Genomic DNA, 21,528 nt, shown 5'->3' with positions numbered 1-21,528 from the left:
ACCAGTTTGAAATAGCTACATGCTAAGCTAGGCTATCTAGCTGCTAGGTAGATGCATCTATAACAGCCATAATAGATTAATCTATCACTGATCCTCTCATCCGAGTCCTACCAAGAAATTAAAAATGTATATTGTCCATAATCTCTGACGTTGTAAAATACAGTTTAGTGGTTTTCTAAAAGGTTGACAGTTCTATAAACATGTAAAAAAGCAGCTTTTGTTCCTTCTGAAGTGACCAATGGAATATAATTAAGATATTTTCCTCTGAATCAGCAAAAGTAAATCTGGCTTCCGCTGCACACCCCAAATTCCTCTCCTGGTGCTGTGTGCTCCCACCGCCTGCCAGCGGATTATTGGCAGTGAGACTTAAACTTTCCCTAAAAATCCCAAACACACTTTGCAGACTTGTTGGGCACCGATAGCCCTGGATGAGGCCCCATCATATTACTGTGAGCCTCCTGAATCACTCAAGCGGGAGGGAGGTTTAGGTGATTTGGGTGAGGAGAAATGAATTAAAAACATGCGTGTGGAAATAGGAGTCTCGTCGGCTTCACCGGCGCATCCCCTCGATTACTCCCAAGTATCTGTTTCCCACACCAGTCAAGGTTAACAAGCAGCGCGGGTGTCTGCGTCGGCTGGAAAACGGGGAGGGGTGGGAGGTAGAGGTGGAGGGGTGAGGTGCTGCAACTATACACTGTGGTGTGTGATGATGCAGACAGAGCTACTGTAGCCTAAAGACCCCTTAATTATTCCCAGCCACACTCCATGCTAAATATTCTCCACTACATTGTGCACCGTGCCACTATAATGTACGCCTCGGAATGAGCCTAAACACACCGTGAGGTGGAAATTCATTCTGGCAATTTTTTTTCTTTTTTTTTTTTTTTTTTTTTTTTTTTTTTTTTTTTTTAGATGCACAATAAATTACAGATCGACGAGGTGAAAAAAAAACTCCAGTGCGCACTAATCCGGCTGGAAACGCGCCTGCTGGATTTAGAAATTATGCAAAGAGTAGTTTTAATGGTGGATGCGGATACTGACCAGCACAGACTCGGCGAGGCAAAGTGATGTGGAATAAAACAAACGTGCTAATGTATCACAAGGCAGCGTAAGCATCCATACCTTTCTCTCCATCACTATGCGCTTTATCGGCTACTCAACAACAGCAACTGTAGGATGTATCTCCGTGGAGATGTCCGGTCCGGCGCGGAGCTTCCCTTCACTCCTCAACTTCCTCACGGCTTTAAGGCAGCAGCGTCTCCCTATCACTTCCCCATTACTGAGCAGCTAGGCGACTTATTAGCACTGGCCTGTGGGACGCCGAGCCGGGGATGGAACCAGAGCCAGGATTGGTGAAGCCTTGCTCGGAAGGGAGCAGGAGCGCAGGCGCGGTCTCTGCTGGAGAGTCGATATAATGAAAAATTACCAGTGGCAGGGAGTGTCTGCAAATTATTCTCATGAGCGCGTTTTAGGGGCAGTGTTTGAGGGAGATTTTTTCTGAAGCAGCGACAGTGGTGATTGTGGCTCATTCTGCACCTAGAAAAGGTGGGCAAAAATATATCATATATTTTGTTAAATATGAGTTAAATCCTCTGTAAATAAAACCTCATAACTAGACAGAGAGAAGCAGTATCAGCTCCCAAACCACTTTGTGTGTCATAAGTTAGAAGTAATTTTTTTAGCAATGATTTTTAGACCATATATATATATATATATATATATATATATATATATATATATATATATATATATATATATATATATATATATATATATATGTGGCTATCCATTTATTAACATCTTACAGGAATTTATTAATTTATTACTATAGTTTAAGTTGTCTTTTGTGTCTTTAGTTTGGTTTAGCTGTGTCTGTAGGGCTGCAAAATATTGTTTTAAACATGTGTAGGTAACACTATTTGAGAAAAACATAAAAGCATATTTGGCATTCATTAGTTATCAAATGACTATATCCTCATTGCCCCTTGCTTTGTCTTAAAGGAGCAATAAAGGATTTGAGTTTCCTTCTAAATGTCACCATCTTTATGAATTCTGACTCTGCTATTTTTACCAAAATTAAATGATAAACGGTAGGAAAGATATCTTCACTGTTAACCAAAATCATCTAATTAGTTATTACAAATTCTTTATAAATCATAAATTACTCACTAATTAAGCAATTAGCTAGAAACTGCTACAACCAAACATGCATGATGAAATTATATAAAACTAAGCAAACTAAATGCAGCTATTTGATAAAATGATAAAATACCATGATATATTTTAAACGCTACCAAAATAAAATGATAATTTCTGCTGTGTAGAATGGGGGGCTTAGGGAAATTTGACATTGCACTTCTAAGTGAACCAAAAGTCATCCAATGGATCTGCCAACCTCAACAAGAGTTGACTGTTTCTATTTTGATTAAGTTTCTTAAAACCTGAGTACTATTGCTTATTACTTCCAAAACATTTTAAGAACACATATTCTGCAGTTTATTTATTTATTTATTTATATTCTGTGCTACATGTGATTAAAAGCTAACTATCAATTTGGATCAGAACCTGCTGACATGGGGTCAGTTTCTCGTCATCAATAACAAATCTTTCGTCAGCACATAAACTTACACTGTACCTCGCAGGCTCTAGGGGCAAGGACTAAAGTGGCCCATCAGCTAGAGAATGGGTTCAAAACAGTCAGGCGGGCCAACCCCCCCTTGTTTCAAACAAAGGCTTCATTTCTGCAGTGCAGCCCAGTTCTACCCACCCACAAATTCAATCCGCAGAGGTTTAATACTGAAGCCTTGGCTCAACACCAGAAAGAACAAATCATATCCCATGGCAGAAAAAAAAAAAGTTTGGTGTACTGCTGGAGCGTTCAAATGATGAAGTATAAACTGAAATATGAGCATTTTTTTTGGAAAGTGATGAGCTTTTAAAGCTGGTGAATGAAATAATTTCAGTAGGTCTTAAATATGGAATAATTCCGTTTTTATTAATTTGGCATTAGTGAGGGAGTGGCTGAAGACAAAGAAGGGAGAGAAAACACCCAGGAGCTATTCAAAAGAAGAATGACCAAATCCCAATTAACCTCAATATCTGAAAATCAGAAATAAGCCTCGACTGAGGACTCACTTCCTGCTTTCTCAGATTTATCACGTGTGGGTGTTTACAGGAAGTGATCACATTTTAAGACCTATTCAAACAGAATTGTATTTGATTCTGAAAACAACAGCAGTTCCAACTGATCTTTGATGAACAAAGATGAAAACATTATAAACAGGTCCTGAGGTTTCCTCCTTAGTTGGACCCAAATTTAGTCCTGGACATCAAAATAATCTATAACAGGCTCTTCTTTAACCATCTTCGACCAGGTGCTTCCACTGCTAGACCTGGAAGTAGAATCAAAAGGAAAATAATTAATTGACAGGGAGTAAAATCTAGGCAAAATGTTACTTAAAAAGACAGTAATTCATCTTTCTCCATAAGAACTTAAAGTGAGTTAGTAAGAGTACAGTGTGATGGACATTTGGACTATTGTAGGAACCCAGACACGTGACTTTCCATGTGGTGTACAGTAACCACAGGAGAAGACGTACTTGCTGCTTTGCTGTTTAATATGAGCGATGGGAGGAGGGGCTCTGGCAGCTGTCTCTCTCTCAATAAGCGACGTCAGGGTTGAGTTTGGACAGGCCGATTTCCCCCTTAAAATGATCAGAAAAATGGTCCCACCCTCAAATCTACAATTAAGAGTTACATTTTTGCATCAGCATTGATAATCCAGTCATTGGAAACAGTCCTACTTGTGGGCTGTGATCACCACGTTGCGTTTGGGCTCGCTGTCGTAGCTCATACTATCCACGCTGTACACCTCAGCCAGCTCATGGATGATCTTTCGGTGTTCTCTGTTCATGGGCGGGAAACAGTGACTTCTCTTTGGCTGTTTTCCCTGCAGACATCAGAAATGCTTATGTTCCATAGGGATTTCTACAGAGAAGCTCTTCTAGCCTCACTGACCATCTTGTGGAATTTCTGTTAATTTTGAAGACCGTTACACACAACTTGATACAAAGTACCTTAATTGAGAAACAAGTTAAAATATGCTGATCTAAAAAATTATTCTGTATGAACAATTATCCATTCAATTAATTAAAAACTTCTTTTATTTATGCAATCAGTGATGGCAGCTGGGATCAAGACCCAGCTTCATTTTATCGAGTCAAAAGCCACAAAGGTTGGAATCTACAGCTCCTTCCTCCCCGCTACAGAGAGAGGAGCAGACACATTTATTGTCCACACTCAGGGGTTGTTTATTTTATATTGTTGTTGTCCCCTTAGTTCTACTTAAGATTTCCTTTGAGACCACAGCATACAAAGCCATTTCAGAAACTTGTATCCTTCCAATTGTTTGGAAAAGGCCCTTTTGCTGTTTTAAAGGGACAATGAAGGCCTCTCAGGAGCAACGTGACAGTCCTGCACAGACCTCAACCTAAATGCAGAATGTGGGTTGGTCTTGTGGCTGATGGGAGTAAATCCTTTCAGCCAGTTTGAAATTTATTGTGGAAAACCCTCATTAATGACAAGTGGTACTGGAATGACAGCTTTACAACATATGGGTTAAAAATCCATATATTTTTGAGCACATGTTGCTGCCTTTAATTTGTAGGTAGGGAGGGTCACGGAGAATGTTTGACCGGAATTTTATAGTAGTAAAATAATAATGTCAGTTTAATAGTTAAGTTAGTTAAATAATGTTGTTTGGAAAACAACAGCTAGCATAAAACCAGGAGATCTTCTTTATCAGAAGCAAGTAGGAAAGTATTTCACTAAATGTTTCTATAAGATTTAACCATCTTAATTCAAAAAAGACCAATTGTACAAAATGAGGTCAGTAACAGCAGAAAATTAAGACACAAGGACAGAAACTCTTTCAACAGCAGACACCCAAGCAGAAGGTTTTAGCAAGTTTTAGTCCTGCATACAGACATGCACAGCTGGTATAAACATGTTTGTGGGTTTAGATTCATACATGTATGTCACAGATAGAAAAGGGCAGTATCATCAGGTAGGCTATATTTTATCATTAACTTTAATAGTGTTGTGTGCTGACTGAGGCAGGAAGATGAAAGTTATCAATTGAGAATTAGTGATGTGACATTTATTAGAGTGCACGTAAAGACATTTAATCAGACACAGCAGAGGTTCATCTTACCTTATTAACAAGCTCTACGAGATTCCTGATCTCTTCTTCCACCTCAGTCACAAATTTTAGATCTTTTCTAAAAAATAATAAATAGATTTTTTTTTTAAAGTATAAAAAGGAAAGATTAAAGGTTTCAGTAAGGTACCTCATGTGTTTTTTGGATATTGGAAAAACTGTACAAAGAATGTGTAATATTTTATATTTTAACAGCCAATAACAGCTAGTTTTATTAAAAAGAAAACAGAAAAATAATCACAGATGTGTCGAGAACAGACCTAGCATCTTCTTTAAGACTGTTGCTGAACACAGAGGTGGAACGGACACTGAAGGGGTCAGAAGACGCATCTATCTGCAAAGCCTCAGCCAAGCGCTTGTTTCTCTCCAGAGTCGCACATTCTTCATCACATTCAAGCCTGAGACACATTTGAACAAACATCACAGGGTTTGCTTCATAACATTAGGATGGGTGCTTTGCACAGTTTATCTGTGCTAAAATAAATCCTCTTACAAATCATATCGTTCTAAGTAGCTCCGTCAACTTTGCAGCGCATGTAATCCATTAAATGCAAACCTCTGATCAATATTTTTCAATATTAAACCACAAACAAATGCTTTTCAGTCATGTGAACAGGAAATCAATTTCAGTGCAAAACATTTAAATAATGTTAATTAAAATGATAGCATGCAAGATGCATCACCTCAAATCAATAACATCCCTGCAAACAATGACCTCTAATGAGTTGTTACTTTTTTGTTTTGTCGATAAATCTTGAATCTCCCAAGCGTCAAAATCTCTCTTTCATACAATGTTACGTTTTATTAACAGAAGATAATGACTCTCCATTATTCTACCTGGTCTGTTTGAGCTCCTTCTTGGAGAGGAATTGTCCGATTTCCATAGAGTCACCGAGCTGCATGTCTGACAGCTTACTAGCCATGGTGATAGCTGCATACCTGCAGCATAGAGGTTAAACTACATTTTACCCAATTTATATTAAAAACACAAATACGCGAAGACAGAAACTTTCACACTGACCTCTGATATGAACTGGCTGCCTCTGAGCAGACAACAGTTTCCTTTCTTCGACCACATTCACACTGTAGATCTACCTGTAAAAAGTGTGAATATTTAAACTCCAATACAAGTGTAAAACATATGGGGGATTTGACCTCATTCTGGCACACACGGTTTGTGTAAGCAGACAAATGTTACTTTTTGGAAAGTCTGCCGGTGCTCGTATAAAGAATTCCTGCAGCTGTGAAACGTCTGTTTGTTAGGGTCTTGAGTTTGGAGAACTGCCACTTACGTTATTATTTCAGCCAAATTAAGCATTTTTGACAGTTCCACATTAATAAGGAGTAGTCATCAGCTGCTAGTAGCCTCCATATGGCCAACAGTAATATCCAGCTGGACTGTAAAACAAACCCTTCAAAAATCAAGAGATGTGACAAAACTTATAAAGTAAATTTATTCACTAAGAGACAGAGTAGACAAATTATTTATTATATATTTCGGAAATATATGGCTCAGCTCTCAGTGAATACAGCCCTTGATGTAACAGCTACACAAACATGGTAGCCTGCTTTTTTTAAGCCACTAGAAGTCCAGCGGTTCTCAGTGGGAGTGTTTTTTACCTTGGCGATACAGGTGGTGCGTGGGCAGCTGGTGCCTTTATGACAGGGAGCAGAGCATGGATGGCCACAGTCTGGACGAGGGAGCGTGCAGGGCTGTTGGCAGCTGGCAGCTTCTGTCAAGCAATCACCCCGGTGACAAATCCGTCTGCAGCGGTGCATTTCACATGCCAGTGTTTTATTACATATTAGGCCACAAGAAATGTCTTGCAGATGACATGGGATGTTGCTGCGTTGCTGTGGGATGAACGAGAGAGAGCTTCAAGCACAGGAATAATAAACGCAGAAGGATTCACTAAAACTTGTGAGCTCAGGGGAAGTTACCTCGTGTTTTCCCATGCACCATTTCTGAGTGAGATATGTGCAGGGGGGACACTTCTCGTCATTGTGGCAGTTGTGAAACACTAATTGAGAGGCAAGTGTTACTAGCAGTTTCTGTATACAACAGCAGTCGGAACAGTTATTGTTTTAGCTTACCTGGGTGTTCACACTCATGTCTTCTTGTACACAGGTTTTTACATTCTGGTGGTTTTGTGCCACAGGGGATGGGTGGGTACAACACAGTGAGCCCACAGTGACATGTCAGCTCATCAAAACCTATAAATCATCACACCGCAAACCGAAACAAAAAGGAGTTAAAAACTTCAAAAGGAGCTTTTTTTTCACTTTTAAAAACAACAGAATAGCTATATGGCCCGTTTAAAACTTGACTCATAAATACAGTGCTTTTGGACCAGAGGATATGACTGCAGGACTCACTGGACTGCCAGCAGGTTTCACAGTTTCCACGGTGACATGGGTCCTGGCAGCGGTGGAGACCACAGCTGAGCTTGTAGCCACAGATCAGAGAGCACCTGTGCTCTGCGGCCTGGATGGACACCGAAACCATATGTCTGGTGAACTCCTACTAATTTATTCCACTGATTGTGATACCTTGAATGCACTGGAACAACTTTCAAAACTTTTATTACTGATGCAAGCTGAAATTAAATTTCAGGTCTGCCCACTGTTCCCATTTAACAATAAAATAAAGTAATTTTTGTCACTACTGAAAAAGACAATTTCTTAAAGCTATGCTTTTCAGTATAGGAAAGATGATGTTATTTTCTAAACTTGTACCCAATGACCAGAGAAAATTGTAACAAAAAAATGTAGGTTCTCAGACAGCTACTGGTTGCTGCTAATTGGTAGGGAAATCTACATTGCTGTATAGATTTAATCAAGTAAAGTTAAGTAGACTACTTGCACAAATTGTGACATTGCATAACCTTAAGGTTCTGCTAAGGTTTTGTTTGCTAAATTTTGCAGTATTAAAAGACTTAGCAGAACACATTTGTAACCATGAATTATTTAGCACTATGTGCGGTGAGGTTAAATTTATAATTAGACAAACGTTTACATGAATTCAGTGAATACTGACCACACAGCAAAGCTCGCCACACTTATGTCGGCCACAGGAGCGTTTCTTGCTGCAGCGCTTCTCACAGGTGAAGACAAGTTCATCTGAAATCCAAAAGCGGTCAAAAAGTAAATACTACAAAACAAGTCAGGTAGGTAGTGATTTTACATACATTTTATCTGATTGCGCCAAAAACTCACCTTCTTTTTGGACTGTTGCACATGGAACCTCCTAAAACACAAATCAGATACTGAACCCTTCAAATCTGTCACAAATAAAACAATCATGTTCTGCTACGGATGTGCCTGCCTACCTTTGTCTTGGAGCCACATCTGCACCTAATAGTAGAGGTCAGAGAGCAAGGCCCACAGCTGTCCTCATGACACAGCTTCTCACACAGATGAATGGTGTCTAAATTCAAAAAAGTTAATTTATTCTTAAGGAACTGTCAAAACAGTGAACAGAAAATTTTAGATCACCGAGACGGAGTTAAAATTAAATTTAGATATATATATAGATATATATCTATATTTTTTTTTTTATATGGGACCTGCTTTAGTGACAAGCATTTGCACAGAGTTAGAGTGTAAAAACAAATATAGACTTTAAGACCCAGTTAAAAACAGACACATTGTCTTCTCATGAATAGTTTAAATATAGTTTAAAAAAAGAAAAGAAAAAAAAAAAAAACTAAGAAGATTTGAAAGCCCAAAATTTGGACAGACAAAAGCCTGACACACTGACAATTGATGGTTTCTCTGTTTTTCTTATCAACTAAATACTTTACGGCTTTCTGTGAATAGTTTTACAACTACAATTACAAAATGTCCACTTATTGTAATGTTAAAAGGTTTTAGGATCTTTTTTGGTTTTACATCCTGTTTTCAGACCTTTCATAAAGCTAGTGTCAGTTCCCATCCCTAGCCATTTACAGTCTCTTATGTTAATTATTTATATATGCATACCTATGAGGTAATGTTTATCTATTTTAGAAGACTAGTAGTTTGGGGTTGTCTCAATAATCTGATACTGCCCTTGTTTAGGTATACTCTCAGAAAATATCTCAGATATCGCACCATATACTGCATCAACCACATGTTGGGCGAGCAGATAGATGGAGGCAGAACACTATCTGTTGTTTGGAGGCATTTTAAAATTAATGACAACGTCCAAAGTATAGCCAACTGCAAGCTCTGCCATGGGCTTTACTTTTACAATTGTTCTTTAACTTCTATATTTCTCTGTAGACTCTACAGTCTGTATAACCGTGACTCTCCACTCTCAAGACCTCTCTCCAAATCTGTGCTGTGTTCATCTATTTATTTTCTTACCAACATATTTGTTTTCGCACACTTAGGTGTGCCCCTTTAATAAAAAGGTTTGAGACGAATCTAGGTTTGTCTGTGACACTCAGACAAACCTTGTTTAAGTGTGAACTGTCCAGTCTTTTAAAGTCTTAGTTTTCATGTCACCACTAATATTACAAGCAGATATTGGTTGTGTCTCCCATTAGCTTAACTGTACATTGGATGGATGAAGATTTTAATGTCCAGCAAGAAATACTAAAAACACAACAGTTCAGTACTTGTATCAGTACTCAGTATCAGCATTTACCCAAATGCAAGTGCTTGCACTTGTTCTCAGTCTAAGAAAAAGTGGTAGCAGGACATCCCTAATCTGGTTGAGACACTTTGTTTCGTTTCCTTACCACTGGAGCCACAAGCCAGTGGTTTGTTGCAGGTCTTCCCACAGGAAGGGATGGGATCAGAGCAGCTTTTTCGTTCTGAACAGCCCAGTTCCAGGAGTTTGGTCAGTGGTGTCTGACCACAGGGACACGTCTTCACCAGGGTCACGGAGCGTGGGCATGGCTGGCATGGACCAGGGTGGCAGAACTGCTGACACTGGTGGGCTTTACAGTTCAACATCCTAAACAGAGAAAATTAAGAAAATACAGTATTTCAGGCAATGATGGGAAATGTCAATGAAAGTGAAATAAAAGATTTTGAATTCTTTTGATTATATCATCATTAGTTCTACATGGGCAGACTTACTTGCCACATATTTTTTGACAGGAGAAATGTCCCAAGCCATCAAATCCTTCTTTATCTGTGCCACACGGGACTTGACGAGTTGTGGTTCCACAGTAACAAACTAAAGACAGTTAAAACAGATTTTTCATTTATTCTAAAAATACAACACTATGATTCATTTGATCAGTCACAATGTTAAACAAACTGATTTTGTCAAAATGATACTTACACTGCTCAATCTGCAGCTGGCAGGGCTGACATGCCCCACTGTGGCACACCTGGGTGCAAGTGTGTTCAGCACAGTTGAGTAGAGCACCACATACTTTGTCACACTGCAGCATTGTAGCCTGGCCGCAGCGCACTGGTTGACTAGAAACGCCATTCAATTAAAAGTTAGGTGTCAAAAAATGAGAAACCAAACTGTTGGGAAACTCAGAGGTCAAAAACACAAACATAATGAAAAAAAAGGAAATGCACACAAAAGATTAAGTACCTGGTCTTCCCACAGATGCAGGATTTTGTTATAAAGGCAGGACACTGGGGACAAGGTCCAGGGTGACATAAGCTAAAAAGAGAAATAAAATTTTTAAATTATGACAAATACTCCATACATAAAGTAAGCCATTTAAAGCATATACTCCCTAATGTCACAGACTTCACACCTTATGCAAATTTGTACAGAGTAATACCAGAAAATGAATGTCAGTTGCATTAAGTTTTAATGCCATGTGCATAACATTTTCTCATTTCCCCGCCAAGATTACACATCACGTAAAACAATGCAATCTCAACAAAATGATTAAATTGGCAACATTTGGTGCTTTAAAACCCCCATCTTCTATAATATCAAGCATAATATACAGAAACAGGATCAGATATTGCCAATAACTTATTATTGAATTCTGATTTTTGAGGCTCACATGTTACAGGGATGATTGCAGTCCACACCGCTTCTTTTCTTTCCACACATGTCACCACAGCTGTGGGGAATCTCACTACGCTGCCATTCTGGGTTTGTCACTTTACCTGCCAATAACACGTATATTAAAATGTCCCTGTTTCACTTAGTTTTGGTGACAGATTTAACCGGTAAGACGAATCTAAAAATGTGCCAGGAGAGGAAAGTTGGAAATTATCCAACACGACACATTACAATGCAGGAACGAAACTGCAACTCACCACAGAAGCAGGTGTAAGACGTTGGTTGTTTCAGTTTAACATTCTGGCACGCTGGACAACGCCAACCTTCAGGTGAATCTGACAGCAATAAAAACATAAATACAGTTTTACACAACCTTCACATCTGTTGTAATGAAATAAAACACACTATTGAAGCAGCAGGAATGTGAGCTAGGGGTCTCCCATACCAATACCTGTTTTGAGTATCAGGTCCAATATTACCCAAGTACTCAAATGTAAGTACTTGTACCAAGTCTGGCAAAATGGTAATGGGACAGTGTTATTTTGTGAACAGGGATGCAAGAACCACCTTTGTATTGCAAATACAGTATTGTTTATATAGTATTACTATACATCACAGAGAATTGAGTTATGAGGACCCCTGTTTAGCTGCATAAAGTTGTAAGAAAGCAGAGTGTAAAACTTTCAGATGTTATTTAAGGGGTCACACCGTCTGCCTGTGAGGCTGGGGATCGAGCCCATTTCTTGATGCAGTTCAGGTGGAAGACATGGAAGCAGCTCTGGCAACTCCACACTGGGGCCATTAGTCGGATGATATCACAGCACACCATGCATTCATACTTCTCTTCAGAGAGCTGTTCAATCAAACACCCTGTAGAAGGAAGGGATCACAGGTTCAGAAGACAAAAAGACATGATCGCGACATACCTATATAAAAAAACTTTGAAAATCTTCTGAACATATTAAATATACTATTCTAATATACAGGGTGATGATTGGAGAACAATGCACAGACTATTTAAAAAAAATAGTCACATGGAAAAGGCTCACATCCAAATGTGATATTGTCAACGTTTCTGTATATTTCACGTCAACAAGGAAACAAATTAGGAACATTAGCATTCTGGGTATAGTATCAGCAAGGCATGTAAAAACATAAAATTTTACATCAATATTACAATAGACAGAGACAGTACAAATACTTGCTAAATGTTACAAGTGACCAGTTGGTATAATGAGAACTCCTGTTCTACATGATAAAAATTTGTTGGTAAATCTTCAACGTTTTCAGGTAAATTCAGTCCAACCTGTCTGCGTCTCCTTGCTCTCCGGTATCTTGTTCCAGTTCCTCTGGCCCGCCCTGTATTGTTGATGGTGTGTTCGTCTCCCTCCTCTGGCCTGGAGGGCTGTGTGACGTCCTGAGCCTTTTCCATTTTTACAGGCAGGATCCTGAGATGGTCGGCCATAATCTGACTCACCTTGGCCACTGGCTCCTTTTTCTGAGCCCACCTCATCTTGAGATTGTGGTTTGGGTGGCTTGATTGGTCCTTGTCGTCGCTTTGCCTCAGTGTGTTTTCTCTGATGATCATCACGTTGAGGTTCTGGGCCTGTTCTATTCCTCTGAGTTCTTTCTCTGATTTCTGAGGATTGAGTTTCTCCTTTGGTGACATCTGATCTCTGATTTACTACTGAAGTGTTGTTCTCCCCATGAGTGGCTTTCTTAATTTGCTCTCCTCTTCTCTGCTCCTGGCTAAACTTTCTGGGATTTTTTACCTGCACGTCTTGGTCTTCATTGTTTTGCTTAACATTTCTGCTTAGATCTTGTCTTCGCCAATGTGTACTATCGGGCCCATCAAAGGCATGTGGACCTGACTGGTAGCCGCCCATGCCTCTGTTGCTGCCACTGTATGGGCCAGAATCCCCTCCAGGTCTTTGCCACCAGGAAGCAGATCCAGTTAAACTCCCATTTAAACCTCTATTTCCTTCTCTTTTCCCTCTACCTCTGCCTCGCCATCTGGCTCCATCCTCCCCTCGGTAGGGAGGATGCTGATGCTCTGCATAATTTGAATGACTATGACTAAACTGAGGTTTAAAGCTCTGATGAACGTATCCATAAGGGTGAGAGAAGTCACAACTATTACTATCACTCAGGTTTTTATCATCATTGTGCCTGGGGCGGCCTCGTCTAGATTTGTTCTGATTTGGCTTTGGATGTGACGTTTCATCTGGATTAAGGTCAGGTGGGTCTGCAACAAGAAAAAGTGGCAGAGTTAAAGGCCTAAGACCTGTGTGCCACATCCAAGAGTTGCATTAAATAAGTTTAACAGAAGCAACTACAAAAACATTTTTAGCTTCATTATGATGACTACACCTGTAAAACAGCAGCTTCTAATATTTGATATATAGGAATTGTAATAACGACCAATTGCCTAATAGTAATTTTCTAAATAAACATTTCTGATAAACATTTAAGTCTAATGCAGCCTTATGTCACCAGTAGGTCACCTGTTAGTATTCGTCGGTGGATCTTTGATGAAAATGAACGAGAGGGACGTTGTGGCTCATAAACCACGGCACTCTCTATAAACTTTTAAAACAAATCCATGTCTTTCTGTGAATATTCTGCATAAATTAATTGTATTACTTGTTAGTAATAGCTAGCCAGTTAGATGTAAATTGTATTACAGACTAGTTATAGAATTATTAGCTCCTTATCCTGTATCCGAACTCAGGTTTACTGTAGGATTTCAAAGTGCATTGTCACATGTCATTACATCTAATGCTAACAGCCGGACTACTGTACAGTGAGATGCTAGGCTAATGTTAGCAACCTCTAAGTAAAGCAAATCTATATTAAAAATTGAAAAAAAAATCAGCTGCTAGTTCAGCTGGCTAATGTAAGCCGAAAGTTCATGTTAGCTATCGTTAATAACACAACAAAACTAGCTAACGCTAGTAAGTACAAACAACGCTAGTAGGTAATACAGGTAGCCCGATTTAGTAATAAATGATTTAAAACATTCAGGTGTAATGAGACGTAGTTACTATTTAGTTAGAAGAAATATTTACACAGCATTTTAACGAGTTACCTGAGGAGCCCTCAGCCATTCAGTTTGAACTGGCTGTTGCTTCTCCCTCGAAAGAAGTTTGATGACAAGCAGATTTTTTTCCAAAAGGTGACACGCGTGCCAAAGGCACTCAACAATAATATCTTGCTTTTCACCGGCTTTCTGTTTGTTTCAAAGGAGAAGAACTCCTCGAAAGCCTGAACAAATATCCTCCTACTTCTACGCAGCTTATGAACAGTAGCTAAAAGCTAGCACACGTCCTGTCACGCTAGCAAGCTAGCAATGAAAACCGGAACTTCCTTTAGTGGTTTTCAAAATACAAGCGGTATTTGCGGTGCCGGTCCAAGCCCGGTAGAAATCAGGGAGGGTTGCGTCAGAAGGTCATCCGGCGTAAAAACTGCCAAATCAACATGCGGACAATGACCCGCTGTGGCGACCCTGAACTCACGGGATAAGCCGAAAGGACAAAAAACAAAATTTAGCCCATGATGTCAGAAAATACTTACTGAAGATCCTTTTCCCCAGTGGCCATTAATCTGTACAACTCATCCCCCTTCTGTAAAACGGAGGGCGACTAAATGGTCAAAATGACAAATAGTACTGTTTTTATTATTTTTATTTAATTTATGTTTACTCCTCTAGCTGTTTTTTTCCTACTTATTGATCAGTAGTTTGTACTTGTACTTGTTTATGTCTTGGTTTGGTGATTTGTTCTTCTTTTCTTTCTACTTTCTGACGTGGAAAGCAGCTTTAACAAGGCAACACAATTTTCCTATGGGATCAATAAAGTTGTTTGAATCTTGAGTCAAAAACTTCCATCTGACATGTATTGTTATGGTTTGGTCCATTGTAGATAGACAGATTGGTCAAATTTTGTATAGTTATCGAATCAAATAACTAATTATTACAATTAAAATGATTTTTAATAATTAGCAGATAAAATATTTCTAGTCAAAAGCATAAAGTTTGACCTGAATTAATTATAAAAGAAAGGAAAGAAAAATACAATAGCATGTCCACAAGAGGGCGCTTCGTATTTTGGGGATCTACTATATAGACTATTGAGGAATTTCTGATTACATTACACCAGGAGGCGAAATCACTAGTATTATAATATATTCTCATTTATAAGTAGTAAATAGACATTAAATAAATATTTAGCTGTTAGAAACATATACATTGTTTATATTGTCGCACCTGTGTTTTACCATGTTGCCCTGTTTACTCCTTGCTGTCCCCTCCACCTATGGATCTAGAGTTTAGAATCATCCAATAACTTAACATGCATGTCTTTGGACTGTGGGGAGGAAACTGGAGTACTTGGAGAAAACCCGGGCAAGGAAAGGGAGAACATGGAAACTTCAGAAAGGCCACAGTCGGCCAGGGACACAAACCTGCAACCTTCTAGCTCTGAGGCAGCAATACTAACCACTCCACGACCGTGCTGCCTGTTTAGGACTATGCATGCAAAGAGAATGACACATATAATCAAGATCCAAAAATGCTACTGCCTTCTTTGGGCCTGAACTAATTTAAGATGGTTTCTTGGAAATCATGGAAGCCGTGTCCTTCAGGCTTAATAGGAGAGGTTTTATTTCAGCACACAATTCTAAAGCCGGTATCCGAGATGTTGGGGTGCACTTGTGCGCACGGCATTGTCAGATGGCACATTTGTGAAGGCGTTGTTAACATTAAATGTTATATACAGGTTGGGAGCAACATTTGCTGCCATCCACATGAGATATTTTTCAGGGAAGGTCTTCCTTATTTCAGCAACAGCATGGCTCAACAATGAAAGAGTTCTGCCTGCCTGAATCCAAAAATATGACAAAGGTGGGCTCAAACTGCAGAGCAGTTAAAATCTTTTAACAAGCAAGCATTGGAAAAACTTGCTTGCTTGCAAAACTATAAAATTAGTCTCCTCAGTTCCTGTAGTTACACAGTGTTGTTAAAAGAAGAGGTGAGTATAAAAAGTTTAGTTTCAACATTTGATATTTTGTCTTTGTACTATTTGACTGTAATCAAATAATTTGCAATCTTCTCTGTTTTTAGGTCAAAATGTGGATAATTCTGCTAATTTAGGAGTCTAACAACACATTTATGTCTTACAACACCTGCTGTGGGCTATTTTACGTGACGCCTTAATTTGAAAAATGACTATATTTGCAGTGAAATAGAATTAAAAACTAGTAAATAATAGACATTTTTAAGTAGTACAAGTAGTAATAAAAACTTTATACTGGGCTGGGTAAAATGGAAAAAGGTCAATAAACTACAAATATAGTCTATATATAGTATTTATGTACAAAAATATATCCTTTCCTGGTGATGCTCTGAAAGGCCTGTACTGGACACATAAACCTATAAATGTACAAATGTCTGTGGGCCCATAGGACAACTCACTTCCTCCTTGCTTCAGCGCTGTTTTTACGCATGTTTTGCCTTTAAACATACGTAGATGAATTTCACTGTACGGTGGATTAACCTACATGTGTATTAAATCAGATTCCCTTGGGGAGAATGGAGTTTTAAATGAACTGAACTGAATTTAGGTCAAATAGCTTAACCATACACACTCTCCCAGAGCCAGAAACATGAGAAGCTGTAATTTCAGAGATCCAAGACATGAATTTTATTCGGTCTGTTGACAATGACAGATTGTAAACTCCAAAGATCCTTCTTTGGGCAGCTACTTGACTAACACTTACTCGATTCACAGAAAGCATATTGTAAAAATCCCATTTTGTCAGCTATATTAAAGTATGTGTATAGATTAATGTTTGTGGCTAGTATTGGCAACCTCCCTACAACCAGATGTTGTGTTTTGTCTGAGCATGCTGCTGTTAGCCTAGGAAGATGAATCTAGCCTTAATGACACTAACAGTGATGAATATTTTAGTTAACTGTTACCACCATACCAACATTAAAGCCGGGACCAACCCTAAAAACATCAACAGTGTCACATGCTTACAATAAAATTGGCAAACTTTGCACTGAAATTGTTCGTCGGTGCAGTAATTTTCTAGGTTTTTACTTCATATGTTAAAAACCTAACATTTTTAACCTTTTGCTTTAAAATTATTACATTGTGGACTGACAGCATTTAGGTGGGGTTCAACTCACACTCATGACTGTTCACAAACTGTTTAAAACTAGCAATAAATGCGCATTACTGCTGAAATTCTTTGTAAAAATGTGCTTTTTCTGCTGTCCAACATTAGACCTACAGGCTAACATCTCTCTTTCTGCAGTCAGAGTCCACATCACGCATGCGCAGCGTGGTTCCTATGCCCAGGAGAGGTGGGTGGGAGGGAAAGTGCGTCAAGTCAGCGTTTTTACGTGCAAAAGACCGGAAAACAATTTGTTTCAAAATACGGCTGGAGGAGGATGGTTCGCTTCGAAGATCCCTGAAAGGGAACAACCGAATGGAAATGAGGAAGACTTCAACCATGTGTGCATTTTAATGCCATTCTCATTTGAAGGTGTTTGTACTGTTTTCGTAACCTACTGTTTATCATTAACGTCAAATAGTCTCTGATGAATTATACATTACTGTTAGGTTACAATTTATCCACCAAAATAATCATTGATAATAGGTTTGATTACTACTCTTAGCAGTGGGCATTTCAGCCCCAGCCACAAAAAGAGAGCTTTATCTTTGGTGCAAGTGGTTCGTGAAAGTATTACAGTTTTATTCCTAACATCATTGTGCATTTAAGCTCTATTTTATTTTTATTTTTTGTGCCCATTGTATAATATACTGCGCCTTGGTGCAATATTAAGGTACTCATACTAAATTTCAATAGTTATTTTTGCAAGTTACTTCAAACGTAAGCACTCCACGGTTAGTCCACCACTTTTATTTGATAAATGTATGTGGTAGTTAGTTTGCAATTAAATATGAATAAAACATAACACCATACAATAGCACATTCATTGACTCTCAGTGAGAAACTCACAAACTGCCCACCAGTCTATCATGTGCTTCAGTGCTGAAGTCTGTGAAGTCTTGCTGTTTGTAAGAAGATGCAAAATGTGGCCAAACTTCTTTCAGAAAGTGTGATCGTGATGTAAAACCCTCACGCTGATAGAAACAGAAACACGTTACGCGACAACTAACAAATAAACAGGCGACCGTGCATTAGCGCGTGTTTTATGTCGAAAGGCTCGAGCGGAAGTTCCGTCCTCCCTTCCAGTTAACCTTGACTCAGCCTCCGAGAAGCTCGAGCGCGGCCGAGCAGCAGAGAGAAGCGGCGAGTGCGGCAGCGTTTAGCGTAGAAGAAAACCACGAACTACGGCGGAAAAAGAGCGGAGCGAACCAAACTGCAGCTCGACACGACCTCGGCAGAACATGGACTATGATAAAATTCAAACAGAGGCTTGAAAAGCGGGCCTGTTTTGACGACAAGCGGCTTATTGAACATCTGTAGCGCGTAATGAGGGCATCCGCTATTCTTTACGATGGTTTCTCCTCCGAGCTTCAGTTAGACGCAGAGTGACACTATTTATAAATGCGTTTTTACACATCCTCCAGAGGACTAGGTACAGTGAGGGCACGCAGCCTTTAGAGATTCAACGAATCCCCTCCTCCCGTGGCCCCTGGGGAACAGAGAAGTCATTTGAGAAGTCACCGGAGAAGAAGACACTTCTTAATCATCTCGATAGTTTTAGACAGCTCTGCGAGGAAGAAAATCGGCTTTCCCTTTCACCAGACTCCCCCCGCATTCTCGCTATTTTTAAACCGTACATGCTTTTGTCTCTCTGAGCATTCGTCGCCAACCCTCTCCCGTGGGCGTTTTCCCCGTTAAAGGATGCCGGATCAAATATCGGTGTCCGAGTTTCTCTCGGAGACAACCGAGGATTACAACTCCCCGACCACATCCAGCTTCACCACCCGACTGCAGAGCTGCAGGAACACAGTGAATGTGCTAGAGGAGGTAAGGCCACGGTGTCAGCCTGCCTGCGGAGGATGGATGGATGGATGAGTGAAGATTCGGTCAAACAGCCTGGATAATGATAATAATAACAATAATACACAATGTATAATGCTGGGATGTTGTTTATATTAAGCTAAAGCTATATGCACTCAATCCTAAATTCAGCTAGTGATTGGCAGCGTTTCAGAATCTCACTGGAGCCCCAAATACATTTTTATTAAGCTTGTCTGTTTACCAGAAATGTAATTTAATAAACCTGTTGAATCGCAGTTTCTGTTAAAGCACATATTGTACAGATAGCTATCTCATGCAAAAATGGATACTTCCCACCCTTGGTTATGCAGAACCAGTGTGTGTAGAGGTCAGCTCTCATGTTGTGTGTTTGTCAAGCTTCTGCACTCCTTCTTGCCAGATATGTAGAGTAATAATAGAGGAGGTGGATGGCTTTGGTTGAAGAGTGCAGGCAAAAGGAGGTTGTGCACTCAGGCCTGCAGCTCCCTGTGTTCACTATTACATAACTCACAGCTTCAGAGCATGCTGCCAGGCTGTAGCTCTGTGCGTGTGTGTGTGAGACACAGAGAGAAAAACCTCTTCCAGTCACTGCCAATCAGATGTGAATTTGTCTGTTTGAGGATTATAGCAATTCCCCACTATCGCATAGGCCAGGTTCCATTTAACGATTGGTTTCTTACGAAAAGAGGGAAATATAGCAAGAAACACACCCAGACTCACACTCTCTGATGCTGTGTCACATTTGATCATGTAGAAGGTGGGTAATTAGGTCAGGCAGGTGGGCTATAATGTGTGTGTGTGTGTGTGTGTCAGTGTGTTTGTGTGACTTTACCACCTCCCCACCCCATCATCACCCTCCACTTGCATCCTTTCTGCCCACACCTTCACTATTGCCAAAAATGTGACCTCATTTCCCACTTTTAAATTCATTTAGCTGCAGATGTGAATGATGTCAGGATTGCAGTATTTGGTGACATTTTTCATGTAATTGTTCATTTAGGCCGCTTCAGAGACAGTTTATTTGTGGTTCAATATCTGTGCAGATCACATGAGATTAATTAAAATAAAAAACATGGTTCCCTCTGATACTATCTTTAACACCATAAACTAATGTTTATTGTATAGTAACAACAGAAAATCTACCAAAACAGAGCCAGCGCCATGTTTACACCCAACCCAGAGCACACTGCGTGTCTGCTGACTGTAACAAGGAAAAGGCTCGCATCATGAATCACCTCTCTGGCTCTGTGCCTCTGGACTGAGAGACTGCAGCAGCACAAACGAAAAACATCTGTAAGAGAAGGCCGCCATGTGTGCTTGGCTTCGGGAGCCTCTCTGGAATTTTTTGCAGAGATCACATGACAAGGAAGACCATTATACTGGCACCAAAGAGCAAGCAAATTGCTATTCAATGTTTAGACAAAGGCAAGATGCTACATTTCGGGGCAAAGATGAATATGGGATACACGGGTAAAATGTGGGCTCTGGCAAACACAATCAAGAGTCAGCCAGCATTAAGCCATAAAGACTGCTAGATTAGTGTCTGTTATGTAAAATTAGCTACCAAGTCTGTTCCCTGTGTAGTAGCTCACTTGCATCATACACTTAATAGAACTGCAGCACAGAAGTAAAATTTGCCTTCAGCGTCACTTTGCTTTGTTTCAAATGTCCTGGGTTTCTGCTGAGCTGGGTTCCTGTCCTCAGACTCAAAACATTCATCCCATTTTTCTCCTAGTCAGTTCCTTGGTATGTTGACAAGGTAAATTATACAAAGGTACGGCGTGAATATTTAATGCTGTAACCTGAGGGGGAGAGTTGACCCTGCAGGAGAGTTGTCATTCACTGCGTGCCTCCACTGAGTCATCTGGAGGAGCAATGGGGGGAAAAAAAGAGTTGTCGCAGCATCATATCATCTTAAATCAATACCACACATAATTTATTGATCAGTGCAAAATGACAAGTATTCACAAATCACCCCAGAGTTTTTCTAAGTGGTCGCAGCAGAGCACTTAAAGGTGTTTGCTGTTGACAATTGGATCGGTGCAGAAATTTGGCAAACAATGGGCAGTGAGATGGAGAGAGATAAAGTCTTAAAAATAACCTCTGTGACTTGCTTGAGACGCAGGAGATGAGGGTATTGTGTGTGTTTTGTGTGTGGGTGGCAGACCAGAAGCTGGTTGGTGCGTCTGGGTTTTATTTTGGTGACATCTTTGGTGCAAAGCAGTCATTGTTGTGCGGTTTGTGTCCATTGCATTTCCCAGAAAGCTAATTGAAGACGTATTTTCTGTTGGAGGGAATGTACTTGGTAATATTTTGGTTCTTCATC

General features: G+C 39.7%; 3 protein-coding genes across 10 annotated transcripts in view; 1 reads left to right on the top strand and 2 right to left on the bottom strand.

Annotated features, from left to right (window-relative positions):
• The window catches only part of smarcd3b (SWI/SNF related, matrix associated, actin dependent regulator of chromatin, subfamily d, member 3b), a 39,447-nt gene extending 38,083 nt beyond the window's left edge, over nucleotides 1-1,364 (bottom strand). The window contains exon 1 of the mRNA XM_067486731.1: nucleotides 1,123-1,364. Coding sequence (XP_067342832.1) covers nucleotides 1,123-1,134 — 12 coding nt within the window. The 5' untranslated portion in view covers nucleotides 1,135-1,364. The remainder of the gene's footprint in view (nucleotides 1-1,122) is intronic.
• Nucleotides 1,365-2,974: 1,610 nt separating this feature from the next.
• Nucleotides 2,975-14,547, bottom strand: nfx1 (nuclear transcription factor, X-box binding 1). Of its 4 annotated transcripts, XM_067486533.1 has the most exons (23): nucleotides 14,275-14,545; nucleotides 12,493-13,431; nucleotides 11,895-12,056; nucleotides 11,444-11,521; nucleotides 11,185-11,290; nucleotides 10,758-10,829; nucleotides 10,494-10,633; nucleotides 10,286-10,385; nucleotides 9,943-10,160; nucleotides 8,548-8,645; nucleotides 8,435-8,465; nucleotides 8,256-8,338; nucleotides 7,595-7,703; nucleotides 7,313-7,432; nucleotides 7,160-7,239; nucleotides 6,839-7,072; nucleotides 6,240-6,313; nucleotides 6,056-6,157; nucleotides 5,479-5,616; nucleotides 5,213-5,279; nucleotides 3,804-3,949; nucleotides 3,600-3,704; nucleotides 2,975-3,392 (listed from the first exon to the last, which is right to left on the bottom strand). In XM_067486533.1, exons 1-23 carry the CDS (start codon nucleotides 14,291-14,293, stop codon nucleotides 3,317-3,319), a joined length of 3,297 nt encoding a protein of 1,098 aa, XP_067342634.1. In that variant the 5' UTR covers nucleotides 14,294-14,545; the 3' UTR covers nucleotides 2,975-3,316. The 4 variants fall into 4 exon arrangements, 3 of the variants coding, with proteins under 3 accessions (XP_067342634.1, XP_067342636.1, XP_067342635.1); XM_067486535.1 differs by lacking the exons at nucleotides 3,600-3,704; nucleotides 3,804-3,949 and having other exon boundaries at nucleotides 14,275-14,546; XM_067486534.1 differs by lacking the exons at nucleotides 2,975-3,392; nucleotides 3,600-3,704 and having other exon boundaries at nucleotides 3,895-4,032; nucleotides 14,275-14,546.
• A 3,912-nt stretch (nucleotides 14,548-18,459) lies between these two features.
• The window catches only part of asap1b (ArfGAP with SH3 domain, ankyrin repeat and PH domain 1b), a 53,423-nt gene continuing 50,354 nt past the window's right edge, over nucleotides 18,460-21,528 (top strand). For 3 of the 5 annotated variants that reach the window (XM_067485707.1, XM_067485710.1, XM_067485706.1), the window contains exon 1: nucleotides 18,460-19,190. In XM_067485707.1, the coding sequence (XP_067341808.1) occupies nucleotides 19,065-19,190 (126 nt within the window). In that variant the 5' untranslated portion in view covers nucleotides 18,460-19,064. The remainder of the gene's footprint in view (nucleotides 19,191-21,528) is intronic. The other 2 variants (XM_067485708.1, XM_067485709.1) reach the window with 1 other exon arrangement.

Source organism: Channa argus, chromosome 19 (assembly GCF_033026475.1).
Source record: "Channa argus isolate prfri chromosome 19, Channa argus male v1.0, whole genome shotgun sequence".
NCBI classification, from domain to species: domain Eukaryota; kingdom Metazoa; phylum Chordata; class Actinopteri; order Anabantiformes; family Channidae; genus Channa; species Channa argus.
Note: the sequence above shows the minus strand (reverse complement) of the source record. Positions and strands in the feature narration are given on the sequence as shown.